General features: G+C 40.1%; 1 protein-coding gene across 1 annotated transcript; it reads left to right on the forward strand.

The window, feature by feature from the left end:
* Nucleotides 1-765: 765 nt before the first annotated feature.
* On the forward strand, nucleotides 766-11,853 carry LOC107728189 (transaldolase-like). The gene is made up of 8 exons (XM_016538287.1): nucleotides 766-954; nucleotides 6,334-6,457; nucleotides 6,534-6,641; nucleotides 7,476-7,607; nucleotides 7,761-7,936; nucleotides 10,665-10,862; nucleotides 10,942-11,087; nucleotides 11,393-11,853. The coding sequence occupies exons 1-8, from the start codon at nucleotides 858-860 to the stop codon at nucleotides 11,423-11,425; spliced, it is 1,014 nt and encodes a 337-aa protein (XP_016393773.1). The 5' UTR covers nucleotides 766-857; the 3' UTR covers nucleotides 11,426-11,853.
* Nucleotides 11,854-12,942: the final 1,089 nt, after the last annotated feature.

Raw genomic sequence — 12,942 nt, forward strand, 5'->3', positions numbered from 1 at the left:
GTCATATTCATAATGATATTTTCATAATTTTTCAAATTCATTCAATATTTATTAGAACATTATAAGCAAACCTCAAGGAACATATAAAAATAATTTTAAAAAATCCATGTCACGACCCCTTTAATTGAACTCTTAATTTCCATCTTAAACCATTTATGTCTGCCTCTTTTCTCTGTTCCTTATTTCGCACTTTCATCTGCCATTTTAGTTTCTTTTTGTTGCCATTTTACTACTGCATGCATGGGCTAATACACAACTAAAAACTATATTAAATCATATCATCTGAATCCTGAATATTGTTTGAAGTCTCATTGGATTGAGGAACATAGACCTCTGAAGACTCTTCTATGTTCTGGCTCAAGATCATACTGAAAGCACAGCAGATCTGTTGATTTATCTGTTGACAATGTGAACCCTTCTGTAGTCGAGTCATTGTATTAATCTAATAACCGAAAACACAGCATGCAGCAATGAATGCTGGCTATGAAATGAAACAGAAATATAAAGGAAAACAGAAATATAGTTTTTTGCGAAAAACTCAAACAATACTCAAGTATTAAATGAATATATAAAACAAAACTATAGTACATATGCATAAATGTACAGACAAGATTTATTGACGATCATAGAGACGTGAAGGGAACTTATTTGAGAGCTTTTCTGAGAACATTCTAATAAACAGCGTGGAGATCTGCTGGATGTGAGGTGTGTGGCTCCATCCTCCGTGATTGGCTGTTACGCGATGACGTCACGAGCCGTGGCTCCGCCCCCACGCAGGCGCGGTCTCCCGCTCTCTCTCGGTGCTGCTGACGGTCGTGTCTCTGTGTGCGGCTATAAAAGCTCGGGTTTTCGGGATCATGTCTGTGTCACCGGACAAACGGCGAAAGATGGAGTCTACGCTGGAGCAGATCAAGAAATACACGGTGGTCGTTGCAGACACGGGCGACTTTAACGGTAAAGTTCTTATTGATATTTCCGTTAACGTTACCAAAGTCCCTTTAAAGCCTAAGGAGAGCTTCAGAGCTGTTTTTAACTGACAGCCGCGATCATAGACTCTGTTTACAGACAGCTCTCATCTTTTCCTCTAAGAACGCTTGGACGTTATTTGGTTAATGATTGCTAAAGTTCACCCTCAGTGAGGAACTGCTGTTTTCGCAATCGTGCTACACTTACGGTGTGAAGGACAGTTATCTACGTTTAACGCGTGATATGAATGAGAGCCTAGAAACGTGTCGTGTTGAGTTAACTAGATCTGAGTAAAACACGTGATCTCGGTAATTGGTTTAATCTTAACTAAATATGGGTGAGGAAAGAAAAAAAAATACAGTATTGAATCATGCCGAGACCCGGAAGCGAAAAGTCATTGGACGAAGGCGGCTCATCTCATGAATATTAAGCGTTCTGCAGAGACAGTCTATCTGATTGGTCGAGAGGCAAATCTTAGTAAGTGGGCGATTGTCACCCGACTAATTATTGAATGCTTTGCTTATTAATATTAATCAACTTGCGTGCATGATGCTGCAGGACCTGCATGGCTTAATTAATATTTATGAATTTGGCTGATAACTTGGAGTAGGAAGTTCTGATAGCAAGCTACACGGATTGTGTTTCCTCTGAGAATGCGGTTACACATGAATGATGGAATCAGATCTCATTGAAAGTGGTTAAAACATGAGAATAGTTCATCTTATAATAAATGTATTAGTTTCTAATTAAACAAAATGACCAACTCAATCACTAATATTGATGCAAAGCCTAATCTTGGTTTACACATTAATTTTGTACAAAAGTATGCAAGTCTGATTTTAGTTTGCATTTAAAGCAGTTCTCACAAATGTCAACAGGCAGACTTGACTTTGTCAGAGTTTGTAAGTTGCTCTTGACAGTATGTCTCTGTAAGTCTGTCCAGGACACAGAAACGAGCTTTGGATCAAGTCCAGAATCCAGAATTTCTTGTTATATGAATCAGACGGCTGTAACTTGCATCAGATTGAATTGCCTAAGACTGTCTTGTGAAACTCTGCCTGCCGATCAGTGATTTCAGTGTTTGTTTTACACAAGAAGCGGCGCTGGATGAAACTCCCTTCTGTGGCTTTCTGCATTGTCATGATGAGGAGGCGGTCGATCCTCTGACTAGTTCCTGAACACTGAATATATACAGCTAGTGTTCGGCTGAACGCTCTTGTATGCATGTGTTTGTTTTTTCAGCTGATGAATGATAAAAACAGCCAACAAGAATCCATGTGGCAGACAACAAATTGCTTTGTTTTAGCATGTAAATATGTATCTGGTCTGCAGTTTTTCAATCATAGTGAATTATGTAAATACTGGGATTAATAGTGGATGGAAGGAAGAAATAAACACTAGGGCTGGGCAATATAGCTAAAAAATGTATTCACGATATAATGTTTCATATCGTTCGGTATCGATAATTGACATTTTATAACCTTTTTTAAAACGGAGCAATAGAATTTTTTTTTAAATTGAATCACTATTTTTAAATTAACTATTTATTGAGACAAACAAATATTTTGTTTTAACAGTCAAACACACAATAAAAATTAAACGAATGCCTAATTTCTAATGTTTTATATGCAGATTAAATAGGTCTTTAAGGAAACTTTTGTCTTGTCTCCCGAGGCCACAGCGCAATGAGCAAAATAATGCAGCACATTTAAATTGTCAACGCAAGGAAATAAATGTCTATAAAAAGCCTGCATTACGTCTAAATTAACTCGTATAAGTCAAATATAATTTCGTAAATTGCATAAACCATTATGAACAAAACAGCATCATGTATTTATGCATTGCTTAATCCAAAGAGCCGAAGCGCCATTCAGACTGCTTAAAAACATGAGACGCAGTGAAAAGGAATAAACCTCCACAAATTCACAACTTGTTTTCTAAATGTTTAAACTGTTTTAACTTTGCATGGCTACATCTCTTGTGTGAGACGCGAGTGCAGCAGTCGTATTTGTCCGTCTAGAAAATGCGCTGAATATGTGTTCTGTGTGAATGGCTTGCTTTCGGTTTTAACCTAATCAAGATCTTCTCCGCAGTGAGCTTCTATATTTCTCTAATATTTTGAATGCATAACGCAGCAGCGGCGCGTCTCGTGGGCTAGACTAACAAAACATTAAACTACAACGTCACTTACATCATCATCACCGCATCTCGTGCTCCACTGATGACGCTCCCTGACGCACTGCTAACATTCAAATGCAAATGTTTATTCTAAATTCGGCTAATATTCATTCTTTATTTACAATCTCCTCATCACAGGCAGCACAGCACTCATTTCTAGGGGTGCAATGGATCGTAGATGATCCGTGATCCGTACGGACCAGGCCCCACGGTTCGGCACGCATGTGATTCGCGGATTAACTGTTAAGTTTAACCATCATAGAGTGAAAGTTTATAATTTGCACATGTTCTGTCTTGCCAGTTTACACATTCAAGCAGTTTTAACTCGCACGCTTTTTTCTGTGCGCTCAGCCGTTGCCGCACGCACGCAGAGCGAGAGAGGCGCGATTCAGACACCGCGTGATTCCTCTTTCACGTACACAAAGTTATGTTAAAATACCTGTTTTGGCAAGTATTCTAGAGTCGGTTATGTCTTAAGTGAACGTAAACAGGTGAGTAGTGTTGTCAAAAGACCCGGTACTTCGGTACCAAGTCGGTACTAAAAAAATGAAGTGAAGTTTTGGTACCGTGACAACACTACAGGTGAGAAAGAAACCGGATGTGTGTCAGTAGGTCCATGCATTTGGTCTTAAAGAGACAGCAGCCTATAGATACCGGTTTCTGTCTGCTAATCAAATAACACCACAGCTCTAACAAAGATTAAGCTATTTAACTTGTGCAGTGAGCACTGAGTTTTTTTTATTTATTTATTTTTTAGTTTTTTAGTACGTCACACAGAGCACTTTAACAAACTGACAAACGTGATTTCTTCCCATCATGCTAATGGTCAGGTCATGAGAACAGCATTAATGTTTATCTGGAGACTCAAATAAAGGATGAGGTTTGCAGGCACCTTATTTTTTCCCCTTATTACTCATTTCTTGTTCACTGGCTCAGTTTATCTTCAGGCAAAGCCTCATAAACCCAAACGACTAGATTTAAGTTGTCACAGCTCTCCAGAATCAGATTTGCTGGCAGAGCGGGAAGCGAGTCATTATCGGCTACTTTTCAAACAATGTCTAACTGTATATTATGATTTCTGTACGGTTTGGAACCAGAAGTGTTGTGTTGCAGGAGCCAAGATCATAGTGTGTTATATTATCAGCGTTCCTGAAAGAGCAGGCTTGGGAAATGAAATGGCTGTTGTCATGGGAAGTCTCAATATGAATACATCTTACTATATACTAAACTAATCTGACTTCTCTACCACGAACGATTCAGACAACCTCCAGTGGTCAATAACACAATACAATACTACAGTACCAGTTTAATACAATCCAGTTCTTCCCTTCCTGAAGTATGGTGACGGTGTCAACCCACAAAAGCACCAGGTCTTTAGCATCTCTACACTCTCCGGTGTGCTCTGGATCATTAATACTAGCTCTGAGTATTACGGTCTCTGTCTCTGCTGTGTTCCTCGGAGCGCACAGTCTTTAGTACTTCTATTCCTCAGCCGTGCAGCAAAGACCAGACACGTCTCCCAAGCTGCTCTTTGCAGGAATAAAAGTTTATTCACAGTAGGGTTGGGTATCGTTTGAATTTGATCAATTCCGATTCTGCTTTTCGATTCCCAGTTTCAATTCCAATGTGATTAAATAATGATATCAAACATTTATCCTGTGTCTCTTTTTTTGCGAACCATTTATTGGAGCTGAATACAGTGCACAAAAATCATAAAAACTACATAAAAACTGGACTCTTTAAGAGCTCTTTGTGTGCAAAATAGAACTGCATGATTCTGGATAAAAAAAATTTTTTCTTTCTTTTTTTTTCTTCCCCCAATGGGAGTTGTGGTTCTCTCATGATTCTGAAGAAAAAAAACATTTGACAACTAAACAAAATCACATGTGATTTATGAATGAATGATTAATTGACTCACTCAAGAAGTACTTGTTTCATTACTGGATGAATCGGCGTTCTTGAACGAATCTCTTGTGTGATTCAAAGACAAATACATTTTAGCAGCCCCTTTTCGCCACCTACTGGCGTAACAATGTAATCGACAAATCTTCATTTGAAGTGTCAAATTACTTTCAAAAGGTGATTTACTCTATTTTAATTGCTACCGTACACGTCGTACACAGTTTATATCTGAATATAAACTTGTATCCCAGTACTTCTGTGATTTGAATGATTGTAACCGAAATAATGATACTGTGTGGCTGAAAAGACTGAAGCGGTTTCATTCATGACAGACGGCTGCTGTCTTCAGGTCAGTGCAGCGTGAACGCAGATTTAAATGCTCAAATCACACTGATGTGATCGTACGCTGCACGGATGAAACACGTGATCACAACATTGATCGACACGTCAAAGGTGGAGGAATGAAACGGTTGAATCCTTGTAATTTAGGAATAGAATCACGTTGGTGTTTGAATCGTGTTCGCTATCTTTAACGATCGATTAAATTAAAGTGCTTTGTCGTGTTGGTGGTGACAGCTCTCTTGAAACATGTTTATCTATCACAGATATTATACTTGGCTTTTTTGGCTTCTGATCGCAGATGTAGCCAACTTTGGAGCGCTTAGATTAGCGAGCAAGGTCCTGGCAGACCGCTAGCTCCGGTCCTCACGGATGAAGAAAAAAAAGCGCATAGGAATCGAAATTTTAATTTGACAAGTATCCGATTCCTGACCCTAATTGGCAGCCGAGAGCCCACTGTTCTCTGAACAGAAAGATACATGTACATTCACACCTTGTAGTTGAGTAGAAATCAGTGTCACTCAAGTCTTCATCGTAATTGGTTATACTGATCTGGTGATTGCTTTGTAATGATCTTAATCACATGACCGTTACTTCTACTGTGTTGAGCACTTCTTGGGTAAATATAGATTATTTGATCATAGATATGCATAATCTTTGACCTGAGCATCCTTACTCTACACCTTTCTGAACATTACATTCTGAAATACCCTTTAGATGTCTTCTGAGGACATTACATGGAACATTTCCATCACACTTGAGATGTTGTTTACCTTCTTACTATACTGTTCTTCCATTGTCCACAGACTTTAGAACTGACGCAAGTAACAAACACTGTTACCGTCTTCTCTGATCGACATATCATCTGTTGTTTATGTGACGGAAGACTTCTAGAACACTGTTGAGATGGCACTCGCTGTAATTTTCCTTGTTTTCTCTTCTCCGCAGCTATTGAAGAGTACAAACCTCAGGATGCCACCACCAATCCTTCTCTGATTCTGGCTGCAGCTAAAATGCCCACCTACCAGCCTCTCGTGGAGCAGGCCATCAAATACGGCATTGCTAACGGCGGGTGAGAGTATGGAGTACACCCATGTGCTGTTAGAGGCTTTCTCACAGGTCTAATGTGCGTCTCTCTGTAATTGCAGGAGTGAGGAGGAGCAGGTGACCAATGCCATGGACAAGCTGTTTGTGAACTTTGGTTTGGAAATCTTAAAGAAGGTTCCTGGCCGGGTCTCCACTGAAGTCGATGCGAGGTAAGAGTCTACATGATCTGCACTAGTGATGCCAGTAATCAGAGGAGCTCTGAGCAACGATATCATGTTTCTTATCAAAACACCTGAAGCAATGCAGTGCCGAAATTTGCGTGCTCACGAATCCTCTCATTAAAACACGAGTTGTAGACATTATGAACGATTCATTATGCATATATAGTATTTATTGTGTTATAACAGAGATTTGTGAGATTGCGATGAACTGAGTTGTCTTTTAGAGATTATAAATGCAGCGCTCTTTGCTGGTATTCTGCCAAACCATGCAGCAGCTTGCTTTAGTTAAAAATAACCGTGTTCTGTGAATGTTGATGCTTTAATTACAAATATTTATCGGGAGCGTGTATGCTGGGATTTCATGGAGAAAAAAAGTAACGTAACTAGTAATGTAACTAATTACTTTTGAAATAAAGTAATCAGAACAGTAACGTAATTACTTTTAAAAGGAGTAATCAGTAATTTAATTACATTTTCAGAGTAACTTGCCCAACACTGCTCTTGAGTGATCAAGAATATTCCATTCACAAATAAGTTCTCTTTCGAATCCTCCTTCCTCATTTCTTCATCCTAAAGAGATGGAGCTGAGGCAATGAGAGCAGGCCTTGTGTCTGGTGACCGGCCGCTTGCTGCTGCTTTTCTTCTTTACAGGAGAATATTATACTACTTTATAATTGCCACATACTGTGCTGCAGTCTGAACCAGAGTTTTACCCATTAACACACACATACGCAAAAGCAAGACTAAAACATTCAAACATGCATTTGATCAGAGTGTGTGAGAGATGTGTCCTGCTGACGATGAGATGTGGTGTGATTCCAGGCTGTCCTTTGATAAAGAGGCGATGTTGTCTCGCGCCCGGAGGCTCATCTCTCTCTATGAGGAGGCAGGAGTCCGTAAGGAGCGCATCCTCATCAAACTCTCCTCCACGTGGGAGGGCATTCAGGCCGGACAGTGAGTGTGTTCACTACAGTCAGTCTTCATTAAGATTATAAGATAATGTTCACCACAAACACGATGTGAAGCGGATTCCTTCATATGCAGCTGTTATTAATAAACCGAGCGGGAGCTGCTCTGCTGACGCCTGTGTGTTTGGCTTTTCATCAGGGAGTTGGAGGAGAAGGACGGGATCCACTGCAACATGACTCTGCTGTTCTCGTTCGCTCAGGCCGTCGCGTGTGCTGAGGCTCGCGTCACACTCATCTCGCCCTTCGTGGGGCGTATCCTGGACTGGTACAAAGAAAACACAGACAGCAAAAACTACGAGCCCCATGAGGATCCAGGCATGTTCTCTGATAACAGAACTCGGAGAGAAACCTTTAGCGTCTTGTATCTCTCTTCATGTGTGTTGTGATGTGAAGCGTCTCGAGTAGGACAGATATCACACGCCGGGCGTATCATTGAATGCTCACCTGCTCAGGTTCAAGGCAGCAGCCCAAATCAGTCAATCTAACCTCCATACAGGCAAAAACGTTCAACAAAGTGACCGCAAAGAGTTGACGTTTACCTTAGGAAAAATAGTGCAACAGCACAGATAACAATCGCGGAGCAGGGGTGTCTAGTCCTGCAGAGTTCAGCTCCTCACACCTGCCTGCAGTCTGAAGACCTTGATTAGCTGATTCAGGGTTAATTAGGGTCCAGCTGAACTCCCTGTGTGGACACCCCTGGCTCAGAAAAGTGATGGGTGCGAAAACATTTCTCCATATGGAGTATACTTTGTTTATTATATTATTTACTTTTATTGTATACTATATTAGTATATGCTTATTTTTCCCAGCCCTAGTTATAAGCGTTTAACCCTAAGTGATTGAAGCTGGATGTAGTTTGTGTGGAGCTTCTGAACGCTGTCTCGAGCTCACGAGCCTCGTGTGAAGCAGAGAGTCACCGCTTCAGTGTTTGTACTAGGGCTGCAACTAACGATTGTTTTGATAATCGATTAGTTGGCCGATTATTTTTCCGGTTAATCGATTAATCTGTTTTTTTTTTGTTTTTTTTCCCCTTATTTTTATCCTTATTTTAATTTTATTGACAAACACACTATTCCACAATCTGTCCAATGTCCTTCAAACAAATGTGCCAACTGAATGCTATGAAAACATGCAGTGCTTAAAGGGGTCATATTACGTTGCTAAAAAGAGCATTGTGTATTTGGTGTAATGAAATGTTTATGCGGTTTAAAATTCAAAAAACACTATTTTCCACATACTGTACATTATTGTTTCTCCTCTATGCCCCGCCTTTCTGAAACGCATCGATTTTTACAAAGCTCATCGGTCTGAAAAGCGAGGTGTGCTCATTGCGTATATCGCGCTGCGTAAACATAAAACCATGTCTGGAGAAACGACAAACAACAAGCGCTACTCTACATTGCTCAAAACTCGCGTTTGAATCATCAGTGGCAAATTCTTTATATATAAAAAAAAACGTACTTGCAGTCTGTGAGTCAGAAGCGCCAGACTGTCCTTGCAAAGTTGGAACTGCCCCACTTTATAGAAACAGACACCGGCGTTGTAGGCTACTCTCTCAGGAAACGGTCCTCAACCTCCGCAAAATGCGCTGCACACATCTGAATATTTGGGTTAAACTGTTCTGGAACAGTGTTGTAAATACTACTTAAGAATTTATTAGACCACCTGTCATAATAGAGAAAACACAAATATTTTAGGAATCTGTCAAAAAAAAATTTAAATTTAAAAATGTTATTGTCATTTTATTGGGCAAATAACAAACCAAAACAACTAAATAGTATTTATTCACACAATAACAAACATGGCCTCCTTTGCCTTTGATAACAGCTTGCATGCTTGCTGGCATTGTTTATGTACTTTGACTCATTGGGCATCTGAATAAAAAAACACTTAAGCACTTGACTATTTTTTTCTGCCTTTCTCTCACAGATAACAGCAATAATTATATTATAGCATTAGAAATAGCCTACTACTGTTACTAAAGAGCTTACGCATATTGGAGGACTAAACTATACAGAAAGCTAAATGATTTTGGTAATTACCCATACTGTTAGTGAAGAGCAGCGGTGGCACAAACCTCACAAAATTGGTTAAAAACTTTACATAAATTTGTTTTAATAAATGTTAATCACTGTAGGCTATATAGTTTAAATCTCTAGATCAAAAATTAAAATCATAAAGATAATAAAGACGAATAAAATCACAGTAATGCTCTGCAGGAACACGCGTCACGTACACTTTGATCACAGTCGGTCTCTTACTGTCTTTATCCTGTAAAAGCGTCTGACATTTATATTCAGACAATTACACGCTGCTGTCCCTTCACAGTTCATACTCTCATAAATTACTCTCACTGCATGTTGACTTTTAAACCTAAATGTAATGTTCAACAACAGATATTTCAGCACAGTGAATGTTTTCTGCCTCTCTACTGTGCTCCGTCTGTTTAATGTGTGATGGAAATGTTACCTACCATACTGTGATGCCCTGTCAACAACAGACAACAGCGTCTGCCGCGCCGCTCTTTCAGTAAAGATTTCAACTTAACGCAGACTGTCAGGGCGGGCCTTTACGCAAAAATGGAAATGCTCGCGTGAACTTGTGACTTACAGACCAGGATATGACTGTTAACTGGAAGTTTTTTTGCACTGAGGACGCACACACGTATCTGTCAAAGCGCCTGACAGGGCAAGCCATTACACTAATGCATCAGCTTGAAGCTTAAAATAAAGATTTCTCATGTCTTGGGCAGCTTGGATCACGTACTTTTCCTGCAGGAGCTTATTCTGTTTCCTCCACTATTTTTAGATGCATTTTGTCCATAGAAATGCGTTATTCAGTGCTGTATTTTGATGCGACCGGCTGCAGTTGGACGTGCACTGTGGGCAGACCCGACTAATCAATGAGAATCATTGTCGATAATTTTCATTATTGATAATAATGGATTTTATCGATTAGATGTTGCAGCCCTAGTTTGTACCAGACCATATCACGCTTTCACTCGTCAGTCAGCGTCTGTCTTGTGTCCCTGTCTTTCTCTCAGGGGTGCAGAGTGTCACCAAGATCTACAACTACTATAAGAAGTTCAGCTACACGACGGTGGTGATGGGCGCCTCCTTCAGGAACACGGGGGAAGTGAAGGCTCTGGCGGGCTGTGATCTGCTCACCATCTCTCCGGGGCTGCTGGGAGAGCTCAGCCAGGACCACAGCGCAGTGACGTGTTCCCTCACGCTGCAGGGAGGTGAGCATCAGCTCACATGCATCTCTCACGCTGAACCGTCCGGTTTGACATGATTTCAGCAAACTGATCTCTCTTTCAGCGAAGGAGTGTGATCTGGAGCAGGTGCACCTGGATGAGAAGAGCTTCCGCTGGCTGCACAATGAGGACCGCATGGCTGTGGAGAAACTCTCCGACGGGATTCGCAAATTTGCTGCAGACGCCATCAAACTCGAGGCCATGATCAAGGTACAAAAACACGCTTTTCTTCATTTGAGTCAGAGTTTTTTGATTGTGATCACATTTGCAGAATGCAGAAATGTGATCTGAACGCTTCTGTAACTGAAGACAGTCCGTTAACTCTGTTGGGTGAGTTAAAGCTCCTTGACGAGGCTCAGTAATGAAACTCTAGTATTAGAGCACAGTTAAACACATTGGGTTAGCCCATAAATCATATGTTGTCTTGTTTGCTGCTTTTCTGTTTGCACTGTGTTTAGGGTGATGTGCACATGCAGCTTGATTTTATTTATTTATTTTCCCTCTGTTTGTTTCAGGAGAGGATGTTTAATGTGAAGAACGGCCAGTAGTGAAGCAGAGAGACTCATTCAAGGACCAAACCCTTCACTCCCGCTCTGATAGGCCACTTTAGCTGCACTCTCTGGGCAGAAGATGTGACTGACTTCAGTCTTAAGAAAGAATACAGCGTGCTGTGTGTTTAGAAGCCATTCATTTTAACCAGAAACAGATCCTTTGAGCCTTAATGGAGTGCTCCGATTAAACCATAAACCCAGACTAACTCTCGGCAGACCAGCAGACTTTGCTCTTACTGTAGGACCAATGGCTTTGAAGTTTACTGTAGCTTTAATAGTTTGTAATCCACTAGCTCTATCCATTTCTACTAAATTGGTATGGGAAGTGCATCAGTATTGTCTATCCAGCCACCCAGATGTTCTGATGATGAGAAAAGTTTGATCTTGTATCTGTCATTAAAATCCTCTTTTTCAGCACAAGTGCTTCATTCCAGCTGTTAGGGTTTCTTATTTTATTTGTTAGGTCCACTGGCTTCTGTCAGAGTATATGAATGGAAATCCACACTTTCCCTTGGCTGTCTCAAGCATGTTTTTTAATGTAATGCATTTTCTAGAGCCTAGTTGTGATGGTTCAGCAGTTTAAGCAAAAAGCCTCAAAACACTGCTTTACAGCAATTTTACAAAACACGCCTCGGCCAATCATAATCAAAGACCAGATGTGTTGTGTTATACCATAGGAAGACTTGAAAATCAGTGTTCCTTCACCTTTGGCCTTGAAATTGCAATGGTTTTTAATATTATTATATTTACAAGGCTTGACAGTGTAAGATATATGTATTTTTAGCTCATTGTGTGTTTTTTTTATTTTTTATTATTATTGTATTGTCTTTATTTAGGGCTTTCAAAATTAACATGTTAATAGTGTTTATTATTATTTTCGGTTTAAATCTGCAGTCTGTAAGTTTTGCCCTTTTTGTCGCCATCTCTGTTTGAAAACCTGCAATTGCAGTTATTTGCAGAATTCTCTTCATAGCTTCAGCGCAGATGAATCCAAGAGGGTCTGGCTGCAGACTTGCACTCTCAGACACTTGCAGTCTTTATTTTTTATTTTGTTCTATTTATTTATTTTTTTGTTTGAATCTCTCAACATTTTACAACAGTAGCCAGGTGGTGAAGACAAGAAAAAATAAACTAAATTGCAATCTTCACTTGCACTCTCCGCTAACTGTGCTTGTTGCCAATGGAGACAAGACTGTGGTGGTGATTAAACGATTAAAACTAATTTAGATGATAAACACAGGCAAATATGTGCATGGGAAAATGAATCCTAGAGGTGGGAGACAAAGAGGAAGAGGAGGGGAAAGAGACAAGAAGGTTATTTGTTCTTGAAATGCAAAGCACTATAGCTGACCATGTTCTTGTGCAGGAATGAGCGTGAGGGAAGCTGGCCTACTGGCTCATCTACAGGCATTTTACAATAGTTGCACATACAGTATAATTACAGTACACACTTTAGATGAGAGAAATGTTACTGTTCTACGTACAGTAAGTACTTTAACACATGGTACACCTGC

Source organism: Sinocyclocheilus rhinocerous, unplaced genomic scaffold (genome assembly GCF_001515625.1).
Source record: "Sinocyclocheilus rhinocerous isolate Xijiao unplaced genomic scaffold, SAMN03320098_v1.1 scaffold367, whole genome shotgun sequence".
Lineage (NCBI taxonomy): Eukaryota > Metazoa > Chordata > Actinopteri > Cypriniformes > Cyprinidae > Sinocyclocheilus > Sinocyclocheilus rhinocerous.

What these genes read in the sequence shown, in the direction of transcription:
- LOC107728189 (XM_016538287.1), top strand. Translation starts at nt 858, where the DNA reads ATGTCTGTGTCACCGGACAAACGGCGAAAGATGGAGTCTACGCTGGAG. An exon ending in TACGGCATTGCTAACGGCGG is followed by an intron (nt 6,458 to 6,533) that starts GTGAGAGTATGG and finishes CTGTAATTGCAG; the next exon opens with GAGTGAGGAGGAGCAGGTGA. An exon ending in AACTCGAGGCCATGATCAAG is followed by an intron (nt 11,088 to 11,392) that starts GTACAAAAACAC and finishes TGTTTGTTTCAG; the next exon opens with GAGAGGATGTTTAATGTGAA.